This window comes from Nuphar pumila, unplaced genomic scaffold (genome assembly GCF_984573655.1).
Source record: "Nuphar pumila unplaced genomic scaffold, dmNupPumi1.hap1.1 HAP1_SCAFFOLD_733, whole genome shotgun sequence".
NCBI classification, from domain to species: domain Eukaryota; kingdom Viridiplantae; phylum Streptophyta; class Magnoliopsida; order Nymphaeales; family Nymphaeaceae; genus Nuphar; species Nuphar pumila.
In genome coordinates, this window is record NW_028323469.1 from 3,158 (window position 1) to 15,117 (window position 11,960).

At 49.4% G+C, this 11,960-nt stretch overlaps 2 protein-coding genes across 2 annotated transcripts; both read right to left on the bottom strand.

Moving 5' to 3' along the window:
• Positions 1-426: 426 nt before the first annotated feature.
• Positions 427-3,074, bottom strand: LOC149809864 (uncharacterized). The gene is made up of 4 exons (XM_089994582.1): positions 2,965-3,074; positions 2,416-2,570; positions 1,889-2,138; positions 427-553 (listed from the first exon to the last, which is right to left on the bottom strand). Exons 1-4 carry the CDS (start codon positions 3,072-3,074, stop codon positions 427-429), a joined length of 642 nt encoding a protein of 213 aa, XP_089850708.1.
• A 4,365-nt stretch (positions 3,075-7,439) lies between these two features.
• Positions 7,440-11,715, bottom strand: LOC149809865 (ATPase family AAA domain-containing protein FIGL1-like). Its single transcript, XM_089994583.1, has 6 exons — positions 11,586-11,715; positions 10,330-10,653; positions 9,850-9,931; positions 9,299-9,352; positions 7,910-8,142; positions 7,440-7,618 (listed from the first exon to the last, which is right to left on the bottom strand). Exons 1-6 carry the CDS (start codon positions 11,713-11,715, stop codon positions 7,440-7,442), a joined length of 1,002 nt encoding a protein of 333 aa, XP_089850709.1.
• Positions 11,716-11,960: the final 245 nt, after the last annotated feature.

Here is an 11,960-nt window from a genome sequence, read left to right on the forward strand (position 1 = left end):
TCTTCTTTTTTCTTTTCTTTTGTTCGTCTCCTATTTGCCGGCCCTGTCGCTTGTAATATATTCCTATGATACGATGTGAGGTGTAACATTGCGCATGAGAAGATGAAATGACATTCGTTTTCACAGTCACCATACCACGGGCACCACACCAGGACTCACTGGTCTGTGTCAACACTCAGAAGCGTTTCAAAGCGCATTGTCGCCACACCATACAGAAAAGTGGAAGTCCGCTCACAACCATGCAAGTCTCTCGTGCAACAACGTTGATGGCAAGAATGAACCTAGCTACAACAGCTGCAACACAGCTACCTAGCTAGAGAAAAGCTGCAAGAGTTGGAAGCTCCTTCAGCTAGCACTTGCAACTCCAGCCTGGCTAGCATGCTTCTGGCACATCACCACAACCGTCACCAAAACAAAGCCTGTGACTCAAAATCCCACAGACTCCCAGCCCTTCTTCTCCAGGGCTTGACGAATGGCCTTGATGCGCTTGCGGTTAACATCGCCATCGCTCTCTCCGATGCGAGAGGCAGAGCGGTACTCGCAAATGTTGTCGCTGCACAGCAAAAGCTTTTGCTCAGGATGTTGCTATGATGATGATGATGATGTTGCTATGAGCTGTTCTGGCTCGTGCGAGCGGCCGCGCGTTCATGACAGGCTTGCCTGTCCCGACCGCCGACGTTCAATGAGCTGTATTGTTTTGAATGTGTTGATGTGATTGTTTTCGGCCTAAGCCGTAGCTGTTGCTCTTTCTCTGTGCGATGTAATGATGATGTTGCTATGAGCTGCATCACTTCGAATGTGTTGTCGTTGTTTTTTGTTGTCTATTGCCTGCCAATGTCTATGTGATGTAGTGATGTAACATCACTGATGTTGCTATGATGATGTATATTTGAAGTTCAATGCGCTGACGTTCAATGAGCTGTATCAATACGAATGTACTGTCTTTGTTGCTTGTTGACTATTTCCTGCCACTATCTATGTGATGTAATGATGTACAATTGAGAGGTATATTCGAGTGCACCTTTAAGCACTTTGTGACACGCAGTAGGTCAGGGGGTGCTACGAAGGTGCATCAAAGAGGCACTTTACCCGCTAGAATCGCTCGGACGAGAGGGTGCTCGGGACAGGCGCCCCACGCCTCAATGCTTCACCAGCCCCGGTCATTTTTGGGTTCCAAATTCCCAAAACGCATGAATGTTCTAGACGAAAATGAGGGTCGGAACCCATTCTGGACACGCCTTCCCCGACTGAACACACCTCCAAGCTGAAACTGGGAGAGTGCAGCACTCGACAAAAAACGCACAGGTCGAATGGACGGTGCTATCACCCAGTGGGAAAGGAAACATCATTGCAACTAGGGATGATGCAGAGTGTTTTTCAGTAGATAAGTTTGAATAACATGGGACGTTGCTGGGATCGACGTAAACATTCACCCCTGTACTTCGCATTTCTCACGATCACAAACCTCAACGCATAACAGAAAATGGTATTCCAGCAAGTACGATGGCAATTGCCCAGCATGCATGAAACGCCGACCCCATTCCAAGACTTCAAGAGCCTGGCGTTCAGCTCTAAAACCCGCAATTCAACGTATCTCCGATGAGATAGCGATGATGCTGTATCATTTACAACACTATCGCATCCACATGGACGTTGGCAACTCCAAGAACTACTTGGGAATGTAGTCTAGACAACAATTGATCAGAAGACATTAGGCAACGCGGCTCGGGGGGCACCCACAGGTGTACTCTATATGAATTTTCACAATGTACTCTATCTGATTTCCAGGTCCAAACAACTTTAGATAGAGAACTTCACGCAACACAACACAGGGCAACTGGTCAATTGTTGTCTGGACTACGGTATATGAGTGATAGCTGAAGCGTACCGATTCGGTGGAAACCAGAACTCGACATCGTCAATGAATCCAAACGTCGGGGAGGTGTACTCCACGTAGAGGTAGTCCTTCTCTTGCTTGACGATCTGAACTGAGAAGTTGTCGGGTGTGAGACTTTTGACCACATCCACCAACTCCTTCATGGCCTGCTCCTGTGGCACTGCACCTTTCCGGCCCCGGCCATCTTGTGGGGCATAGTTCCAAGCAGGAACGTAGTGTGCCATATCGTTGGCCTCCTCAGCTGCATAGGGTTGTGAATGTTAAACTGAGACCGGGCAGTCGTCGCAAACAGAGAGTGTTTCAGCCTGTTTTAGCTCATACATCTCAAGGCGCAGCAAACAATTCAAAGTGTTCATGCAGATCACTGGACAAGTCAAACAAACCTGATACCCCATCTGTTGCTATTTTACTTCACTGCGCGTGTCTGCTTGGAAAGCCCTCACACAATAAAGCCCTTATGCTCGAACGTTCAACTGAGAATCTGAAGTTTTGTCGATGGATTCGCTGGGAGGTAGCACCTGTGGACACGCAGTTTGGGGTGGGAGGGCACAGTCCCAGCGTCTTCACACCGCCTCCATAATCCTGCACGCCGAGGCCTGAAGGCCTGGGAGCTGCTCCGATGTTGAACAATGCACCAATGACGGCTGCATTGACGCTGTTCAGAACGAAATCCCTGCGAAATCAGCAACTTCAGTTTGGCCTACTCAAACATATCGCCAAAGAGATGCGCTCATGTCACGAGCTGGGTGACAAGAGAGAAATTGGCAGCACGATTTTTCCGCATTCTGAACCTGTTACCTGGCTATGTTGGTAGAAATGAGAAGAACGCAGGGGCAAGGTTGTGTGATGGCCTAAGAAGCAAAGTCAGGCAGCGCAGCAACATCCACATGACTCAGAAGAATTCAGGTTGACAGGCGGATTAAAGAGCAGTTCTGGATCACGATCGAATCCACGTCCTTTGAGAGATGGACAATCGCTTGGACCCGTCCAGGGTTGTGGTATGCCCAGACGTTCGCACACAAATACGATCTTGCTAAAAGCATTATACAAGGCGGGTGACGGATTACCTTCGTGAACTTTGTGGCGGTTCAGACGCCTTAACGGTTACTACACGCTTGGCAGCATTGGCAGCAAATCGTGTGGGCGTGGTAACCCTAGTGAAAGGAACAGGACTCATTCTCACTATCTGTTTGATTGAGCCCGATGGAGAAAACCCTCGTCTTCAGCAATGCTTGGATACAAGCAAATAGATGTGGTCACCCACTGAGCTGTAGTACAGTGCTGTATCTCGTAGATGGGCGCGAAATGTGCACCGCGGAATTTGCCTATCTATCAATCGGATGCGTTGGTGTGTCGATAGCTGGAGTGCATCATCGCGCACGCTCCAGAACCTTCAGATTTTATTTTTTTTCAGATTAGAATCTATTTGCAGGTTTCACTCAAGATTTGCGCTGACGCGACGTAACTCGCGACTCTGCGGTTACAATTTCCTTACATCCACATGCAACCTTATGCAAAACGCAGGCTGCCGACAGCATGGTCGTCGCATAGCCTCTGCAATGCGTCATAAGGTCAAGTGCAATTGTATACATAATCTGGTAAGTGGGTCACAGCGGGCGCAAGCTGCGCAAGCTTTCCGTACATGTCGACATCATCAGATGGGGTGTGCCAGTGCTGGCAAGCGGCACCTCTTCTCATGTAGTCAAATTTCCAGATTTTCCAGAAAATTTCCTCCAGTGCGCATTCATTCACGCGAGCCCACTTCACCGCAGCATACGATGGAGGAAAAACTCGCTCTTGCTGTCGGTCGGCAGAAAGCTCTGGAGGCTTACAGACGGCTCATGCTACGGGAACACGTTGATATCATCGAAGGGGCTGTGCTGATTGCGAAGCTGGAGTACCCGCTTTTGGAGTTGGAAGATGTCGTCAGGTGACGTTTTCGTCTTCAGACATTCTCTCGACTTCGCGCAAGCCCCGTTCTCTCTTCCTGCATATCCGACCGACGGTTGCCGGACTCTTGAAGTCGTACACGATTCCGTGTTTCACGAACCATGGTCACATTACGCAGGGACCTCGACGTCCTGGCGGAGGCGGTAGAGCGGGAGCTGGGGACGGAGGGAAGGTATCCCATGCGTGTGCTTTCGACGATCAGCAGATGCATGTACCAAACCTGGGGCTGGAAAGGAAACGAGGACGATTATTACAATCCCGACAACTCATGCGTAAACAAGGTCCTTGAAAACAAGACAGGTGTGTGCCAGCCACTGAACTCGTCATTCAATTTTGCTATTTGCGGAGCGTGCGAACCGAGCAAGGAACATTCGCCTCGCATGCAGAAGTGCACAACACCAATGACATGACACCCTTTCCATACCGCAAGAAATGACTTGCCTTGAAAAGATCCACAAATCATCAATCGACGAAGACAGCACATTTCGAAGTGATACAGCACATTGAAATGGTACATCATCATTACATTACATAGATAAAGGCAAGCACTAGACAACAAGCAACCAATACATCATCATTGTCATGCGCAAATGTGGCAATTGGGACGCAGGCGTGTCATCAAGGCTGTGGTAAGAATGCGCATCAAGCATCATATATGCCATGTATGCATGATGCACTTGATGGCGCTTGGATATTGCCAATGCCCATGTGGAAGCGAAAATGTCATGATGCTTGTTCTGGGAGTATGCCTGAGCGGCACTTGCTGACTGTTCCCAGGTTGCCCGGTGGCATGGGGCCGAAGCCCTCTAGGTACGGCCTTCTCGTTTCGACATCGGAGGCATGGCAGGATAGCTGACTCATTATCTACTACCTGTCATGCAGCACTGTGCTGCATCATCATGGCTTGTGTTTTCACCGCTCGAGGTGTCATGCAGACCTAACAAATCAATGAATATCTGGCATACTGGATGGCATTATTCATGCATTATTCGCCGAAAACAAGAGCCTTGGCAGCTCATCATCACAACACATACATAATAGCAAGGAGTATAGAACCACCACCATCATAACATCACATCAGATAAAGAAGAAATAGTCAGCTCAGCCCCAAGTATTCACGTAAACAGCCAAGTAAGCAACCAAATATTCACGTTTGAAACAGTAAAGCTCGTTAATGAAAGTGAACTGAAAGCACATGGGCATCATTCATCTTGGCAGTCTGCGCTCGCCTCTGCTGCAAGCCGTCTTTTAACGAATGTTGCACAATCAATGCTAATATTTATCGAATTCTCGGGTCAGCAGCGTACCTAGCGCGGGGAAGCAAAAGCGGTGGCCTGCTGCAGGCATTCCAATAACGCTGGCCCTCATCTACATGGAGGTCGCGAGGCGCGTGGGGTTACCGATGACAGGCGTGAACATTCCGAGCCACTTCATGCTCCGCCCGGTGGATCGCGACATGGAGATTCTTGTCGACGCGTTCCATGGGGGAGAAGTGTGCTTCCTCGAAGACGCCGCCCAGATGCTCTCACGGCTCACCGGAGTGCCAGTGCGATTGGATCCGGCTTTCGTCCGAGATGCAGAGCCCCTGCCCCCCCGCGTCATGCTGTACCGGATGTGTGCCAACCTCAAGCACGTGTCTGCGCTCTCCAACGTGCGGACTTACCCCCCTCTTTCAGTGCTCGTTTTGTCCCAAACACATCGTGTACTGTTGGCTACCTGGGCCAGAAAAATCAGAGGGTCTGGTAAAAGACTGCCCCCTTTCGTGCATGTGTGCGTGATCCATTTTTGTTTGCAATGCGTGTGCCTGGGGCAAGCTTCTCTCGTGAGCTCTTGTATGTACACATTACTAAGCCTATACAAGAGCGTATATCTGGTACCGGAAATGTTGATTTTCGTTATCTAATTGTGTACGTGCTGATCCAGCAAATGGGCAGCCATCTACGCTTTTGTACAGCCCAACACATAACCGCTGTATTGATGATCTGTTGGATTGCGGGCAGTGCACATTTCTCCTTCGCCTGTGTATCACTCTGGCACAGTCCATTGTTCTTGGGGGCCTCGAGAGTCTGGTGTTGCTTAAGTTGCTCAATTTAGGAGATGCTCCGCAATAATGTTGATGATCGATCTGATTGGATGAGGGGTATCCGTTAACGGCATTTCTTGGTTTCCACAACTGCATGATGTCTCGCCGTCCATATGTCGAATATAAAATGGTTCGCGAGCAAACATAAGGACACTGAATGCATTGTCCGGCTCTGTGCAGGACAATGAGATGGCGCTTGTAGTGAACAGCTTCATGCGCGCAACGTTTCCGGAAGAGGTGAGCAATCTGAGAGATGAGGGCACCTTCCTACTTCGCATGAAGCGCTTTTCTGAGGCCAGGCAGGCTATTCTTCAGTATGCGCGGGAGCTCCCAGATCCTGAAGGCAACAGGGACTTGAATGAAGACATCCGAGCTGTGCACGAATGGTTTGACGCTTATGAGCGTGATAGGAAAGCGGAAGACGACCAAAGCGGTCGCAAGACCAGCGACGGCACATCATAGTTGTCTCCCTTCAGAAAAGAAATCTCAGCAGGGATTTGTTGGAAAGAACTACGCCAGCCCACAAGAAAGGCCTCAAAAAGTTAACAAGCCAGAGCTGATCTCGCGCTTACATGGAGGGATGCAGCATCTCCCACAGGAGGACGCAATTACAGAGGCTTACGGAACACCGAATTGATGTGGTGGCCGTCAAGTTCTCTCCCGAGATTATTGGCCTGCAAATTTGCCAGGATTGATGGTAGCAAGACGACCTTGGTGATAGACATGCATTGGTCGCGTGCCATTGCCAGTTTGCACCATGAAATGATTTTGAAACCAATTTCCAGGGACCCAGTGGTGCCACATCTGCCATCTATGTATCAGGTCTGCCTGTATACCCGTACATACAGGACCCTTTGGCTTTGAGGTTGAATCGGCAGCACAAGGAACTGGTGCACAAGCTTCAATGCGGGACAGCCATGAGAGCCGAAGCCTCGCCACGTAAGCACAAGTAGCTATAAAGAAAATGAGATACATGTAAGTTTCTGGGGCGTAGAGTGAAGTTTGCAGCAAATGAGCACTGCCCATCAATTGGTGTCTGGGATAGTTAGGCCGCTGCAAGACTGCAGTTCTCAGTATTTCCATGAAAAGTGCGTTGCTGGGCAATTATGCCTGCACTTGCGTGCATAGGTTTAGCCCCTGAATCGGGAAAGCTTATACCGTAACAATACCAACAAACGGACGGACATTTAACGAGCGTGATATCATTTTGGGCTATTTTCTGTATAAATACAAGTGAAAGGTTAACCTATTTTCTCTATGTAAACTTGGGCGAGTACAAAAGCGTGACCGTCACCGCCCCGTTTGTTGGTATGGTTACGGTACGTGTTTACCCCTTGAATGTTCTACGATGGAACCAGGAGATATCAGAGCACGCGAAGAAAGGGGTGAGATGCCTGTGGTTACATTGTGCAGTCACAAGTCGTCGTCGTCTGGCACATTACACAGTGAGCATACAAGAACAAAAACATTTGGGAATCAGCAGTCGACGTTGTCAGGCACATGACGCAGTCACCAGTCATCGTCGTCAGCGTCAGCCATGCCTGTGGAGTTGCGCGCCCCATGGAGTTCATCGTACAAGATGTAGCGAGTGATTTCCTCGGGCTGTACACTTGCCTTCTGAACCTGGCAGGCTAGCCTGAAGTCCTTCAGCAAAACGGGCCGCAGGTCACTCTCCTTGAGAGTTGTAACTGCACACAGTGCACATTCAGGTACGTGATGGTTACAGCAGACGGAAGCGCGAGGTGGTAGCGCCAGGTAGGAGCGCTTGTTTGTACAAAGATACATCATCGTTACATCACATAGATAATGGCAGATAGTAGTCAACACGCAACGAAGACAGCACGTTCAAAATGAAACATCATCATCATCCAGGGAGTATCCCACCTGCGGCACCATGACATTCTCTGATAGAAGATACTACCATTGCGATCACTTATCGTTATTATTGCACAGTAATTCAGCTCCAAGAAGCATCCCACCTGCGGCACCGTGCTGCATCACGGCCTCGCGAACGGGGCCTTGGCAAGCCTCTTGGACAAGGTTCTTCATATCAGACCCGGAGTAGCCTGCAGTCTTCTCGACCACTTTCGCCAAGTCTGTGTCAGATAGCGCCGAGTGCACGTTGCCTCCCGGGCCTATCTGGCGCACGATCATTTGTTGCCTTGCCTCGGCACAGGGCAGCGGCACGTACAGCTGCTTGGGCAAGCGGCGCCTGCACGTGTGAGAAAGTAGTCTACACTTCAAGGCATTGTTTTCAGCAAATATTGCATGAATAATGCCATCAATTATGCCAGATATTCAGTGATTTCTTAGGTTTGCATGGTACCTCGAGCGGTGAAAAAAACCTTGCTACACTTCAGGATGAGGTGACTGACATTCAATGAGCTGCATTGTGTTGACTCGAGATAGCAATGCAGCGGGCATCGAACGCGGCCTTACTCTCCACATCATGACCACCTCATGCCCCTTTTCCATATCCTTTCTTGACTACTAGGTGACTACTTCCTGCCATCATCCTTGTGATGTAGGGATGAGGTTGCCAATGTCCATGTGGATGCCAAAGATTGATTGCCGCGTGAAACGACAAAGTTAAGCAGCATGACTTGGTCCACAAGTATGGCGATGATGTATCGTTTTACAATACTACCGCATCCAGATGGACATTGGCAACTCCAAGAATTACTTGGGAATAAATTATAGTATTAAGATTCTAAAGTAGTTCTTGGAGTTGCCAATGTCCATGTGGATGCGAGCTCACAGGCAGTGGTCTGCTTTGGAACGGGAGTGAATTGTGTAACTTGATTCAAGAATCTATCCCGTTTCCAGCCTGTTCTTGAGCTGCTTTTTGCTGCTTTTTTAATCAAACAATCAAACCAATTCTTTTAATGTATTATCTGATTCCAGGATGCTACAGCACTTTACGTATCACTCCACAAGACTAGCGCCTTTGAGGACGATATGATATACTCACACATGGGCCAAGGGAAACTGACCAGACAAGCCTTGCTCGTGGAATGTTAGCGTCTTTCAGAGTCGTGCTGTGATGGCGTGGCCAGTTTCATAGATGACCGGGCTTCTATGATGGCGGAGAGCGGGGAATCACAGAACGCCGTTTTGAACGGTGCGGTGTGTCTTGCTACACCATGTTATCGCGTCCACACAAAACACCCACAACTCCACAGGCAGCTCCGCTACTGCCATATTTTTGTTTTCCACAAGTGAATACCGTGTGTTTGATGCAATCAACTGTTCCAAATACTCAACGATTTCTTGGGTCATCGGGGTAAATTTGCAGCCTTTGCCAACTTCTCGTAGCAGAAAACCTACAGCGGTGAAAGCAAAGGTTATGCGCGTCAACGCTGGCGTACCTTGCAGCCTCGTCCAATTCCTCCGGCCGATTGGTCGCCCCAATGATGAGAACCCTGCATTACACAATGCACTTGTGTCCCAGGAGGATGCAAAGGAGGATGAACCGCAGTGGCACAGTGCCTATAGATCACATCTCAGTTGCAGACAACTGACACCACAATCTTGCAAATCGGACAAGGAGGTGCCAACGTCCTCGTGGATGCAAAGTGCCGATGAAATGTACAACTCAAATAGGCAAGTGCTCATCATCATCTGACATTCGACACAGCTGAGTAGCAGCGTCCAACTGCTGCAGAATTCTATGAGACCGCCGGCAAACTAAGGCTTGCTTTCCAGCAGATCTCCCTTGGTCTCATTTACCGTCACTTCCATACCAATTGAATTATGGAACATTTCAAGGTGTCTCTGATGATGTATCTTTTTTCAACACTACCGCATCCACATGGACATTGGCAACTCCAAGATATACATATTTTAATTCACATTTAGGAGGCCAAAAGTTGGATGCATTATCAAACTAAAACAGCGATAAGAAGCTATGGTGGCGAACCTGCGATCCGCACTGTTGGGGTCACAGCCATCCATCTGGACGAGCAGCTCAGTCTTCATCCGCCGGCTGGACTCGTGCTCGCCTGCAAGGCAACGCCAGTGCTTCGCCAATTGTGCTTCGGAGCCTTTCTTTGCCCCCAGAATTCATGCATTTTCAGGCATCTAGACCCATAAATCACAAGGTCTGGCGCAGGCCCTTGGCAACGCTGTATCAGATCACACTTGAACGGATGACCTGTTGCACATTGTGTTTCTGCAGTTGTGCATCTGCACCCATAACCATCACCTGAGGCACGCGTACTTGACAAGGCTTGTTTCGGCAAATGTCACATGATTGCCATCATGGGTGCCAAGGATTGCGTGATTTATTGGGTCGGCAGGATGTAGAGCAGGGCCTAGAACCGCGAAACAACCGCTATGGTATCGTTTTGCGACACCTGAACCGACGAGTGCAAGGAAATTGGCGAGAAGCGCGTCGCACCGTCGCTCTTGCGGGCCGTGAGAATCGAATCCACCTCATCGATGAAAATGACGCTGGGCTGAGCGGCCTCGGCGACCTTGAAGAGCGCACGGACGAGCTTCTCGCCTTCGCCGATCCACTTGCTGGTGAGGCTGGAGGCGGAGATGGAGAAGAAGGTGGCCCGGATGTTGCTGGCGATAGCCTTTCCAATGAGCGTTTTCCCGGTGCCCGGGGGCCCAAAGAGCAGCAGGCCCTTGGGCGGGGCTCTGGCGCCCGTGAACAGAGCTGGATTCAACATCGGCCATACCACCAGCTCCTGAATGAGCCTCTTCGCTTGCTGCTGCCCTGCAAGGTGCATGGAGCGGGTGACGATTTTGTTCCGCTTCGCCAGGCGGTTTACTTTGTGGGTATGTATCCCTGAAAGTGCATGATTATCTGGGGCAGAAATGGGTGTTGAACCCCATCTTTGCCGAAGCGCTGTCGCCAATCAGAGCGATTCCAGGTGCCTGGGACAAGCCTGAACTATGATGATGTGTATTGTCTCGCTCGCGTTCAAGGAGCTGTATTGTTTCGAACGTCATGACTTGATTGCTTGGTGACTACTTTCCGCCATAATCTATGTGATGGTAGCACTGGTTCCCAAGTAGTTCTTGGAGTTGCTAATGTCCATGTGGATCTGATAGTGTTGTAAAAAGACACATCATCATGCAAAGATGTAATGTTTTACATCACCGATTATCAGGAAAAAAAGTCAATAGGTCCATTCTGGCAGAACATTAGGTGAGAGCAAAATTAACCCTTCATACAGATGTATTCAAGCAACATTTCTTCTTCTCAAAAGAAATGGACTTTGCCCAACTCGCCTGCAAAGTCGTTGTGACGCATGATCCATCTGTTGGAATTCAGTATGTGTGTCAGATTGATCAGTTGGGCTGGTCAAGCTATCGGAGATGACCTGCGTGGAGTTATGCTTTGCAAAGATTGTGTTTGGGCATATATCACTCGATCTGAGGTCGGGAACTTCGGGTCAAATGTAACGACAATCTAGAGCACGTGCATGGCCACCTCAGCCGGGTCGTGTTTTCCAAGTGATGTTAAACAGAACGCAGCACGTGGTTGCTGCGTTTTGTGTCTCTACCCCCTTGTGCCCCGGACATGTAGAACCATCGATGGGCTTCACATGCCCATGATGGTGACGATGGTGACGTGTCGTTTTACAACACTGCCGCATCCACCTGGCCATTGACGACTCCATGGACTACTTGGGAGTCTCGTACCTGCTATATCGTCCCATTGCACGGCTGAGCTCGCTTCGAGCACATCGTTGACGATTGTGTTGACCGAGGCGACGTCGAGCTTGAGAATCATGTCTGGCATCTTGCCATCTGGGCCTGCCAGCAATGCCATTGCAGCTTCACTGTAGGGTGACTCTTCTTCACCTGCACCACATGTTGTGCATGTCAGATCTGTGGCACTTGGAGTTGCCAATGTTCCTTTTATGGACGCGGTAATGCTATAAAGACTCATTCCAGTTCATCATCGTCACTGTTCAGATGGGCTATGACAAATTTGATCGGCCTACTCATCATGGGGTCGCGCGGATTTGGGATATTCAGGACGTTTCAACATGATAATGCACCGAAATGATGGCG

What these genes read in the sequence shown, in the direction of transcription:
- LOC149809864 (XM_089994582.1), bottom strand. Translation starts at nt 3,074, where the DNA reads ATGAGTCCTGTTCCTTTCACTAGGGTTACCACGCCCACACGATTTGCT. An exon ending in CCGCCACAAAGTTCACGAAG is followed by an intron (nt 2,571 to 2,964) that starts GTAATCCGTCAC and finishes CTGATTTCGCAG; the next exon opens with GGATTTCGTTCTGAACAGCG. An exon ending in TTCTGGTTTCCACCGAATCG is followed by an intron (nt 554 to 1,888) that starts GTACGCTTCAGC and finishes TTTGCTGTGCAG; the next exon opens with CGACAACATTTGCGAGTACC.
- LOC149809865 (XM_089994583.1), bottom strand. Translation starts at nt 11,715, where the DNA reads ATGGCATTGCTGGCAGGCCCAGATGGCAAGATGCCAGACATGATTCTC. An exon ending in CACGGCCCGCAAGAGCGACG is followed by an intron (nt 9,932 to 10,329) that starts GTGCGACGCGCT and finishes GTTGCCTTGCAG; the next exon opens with GCGAGCACGAGTCCAGCCGG. An exon ending in GAATTGGACGAGGCTGCAAG is followed by an intron (nt 8,143 to 9,298) that starts GTACGCCAGCGT and finishes TCACACGTGCAG; the next exon opens with GCGCCGCTTGCCCAAGCAGC.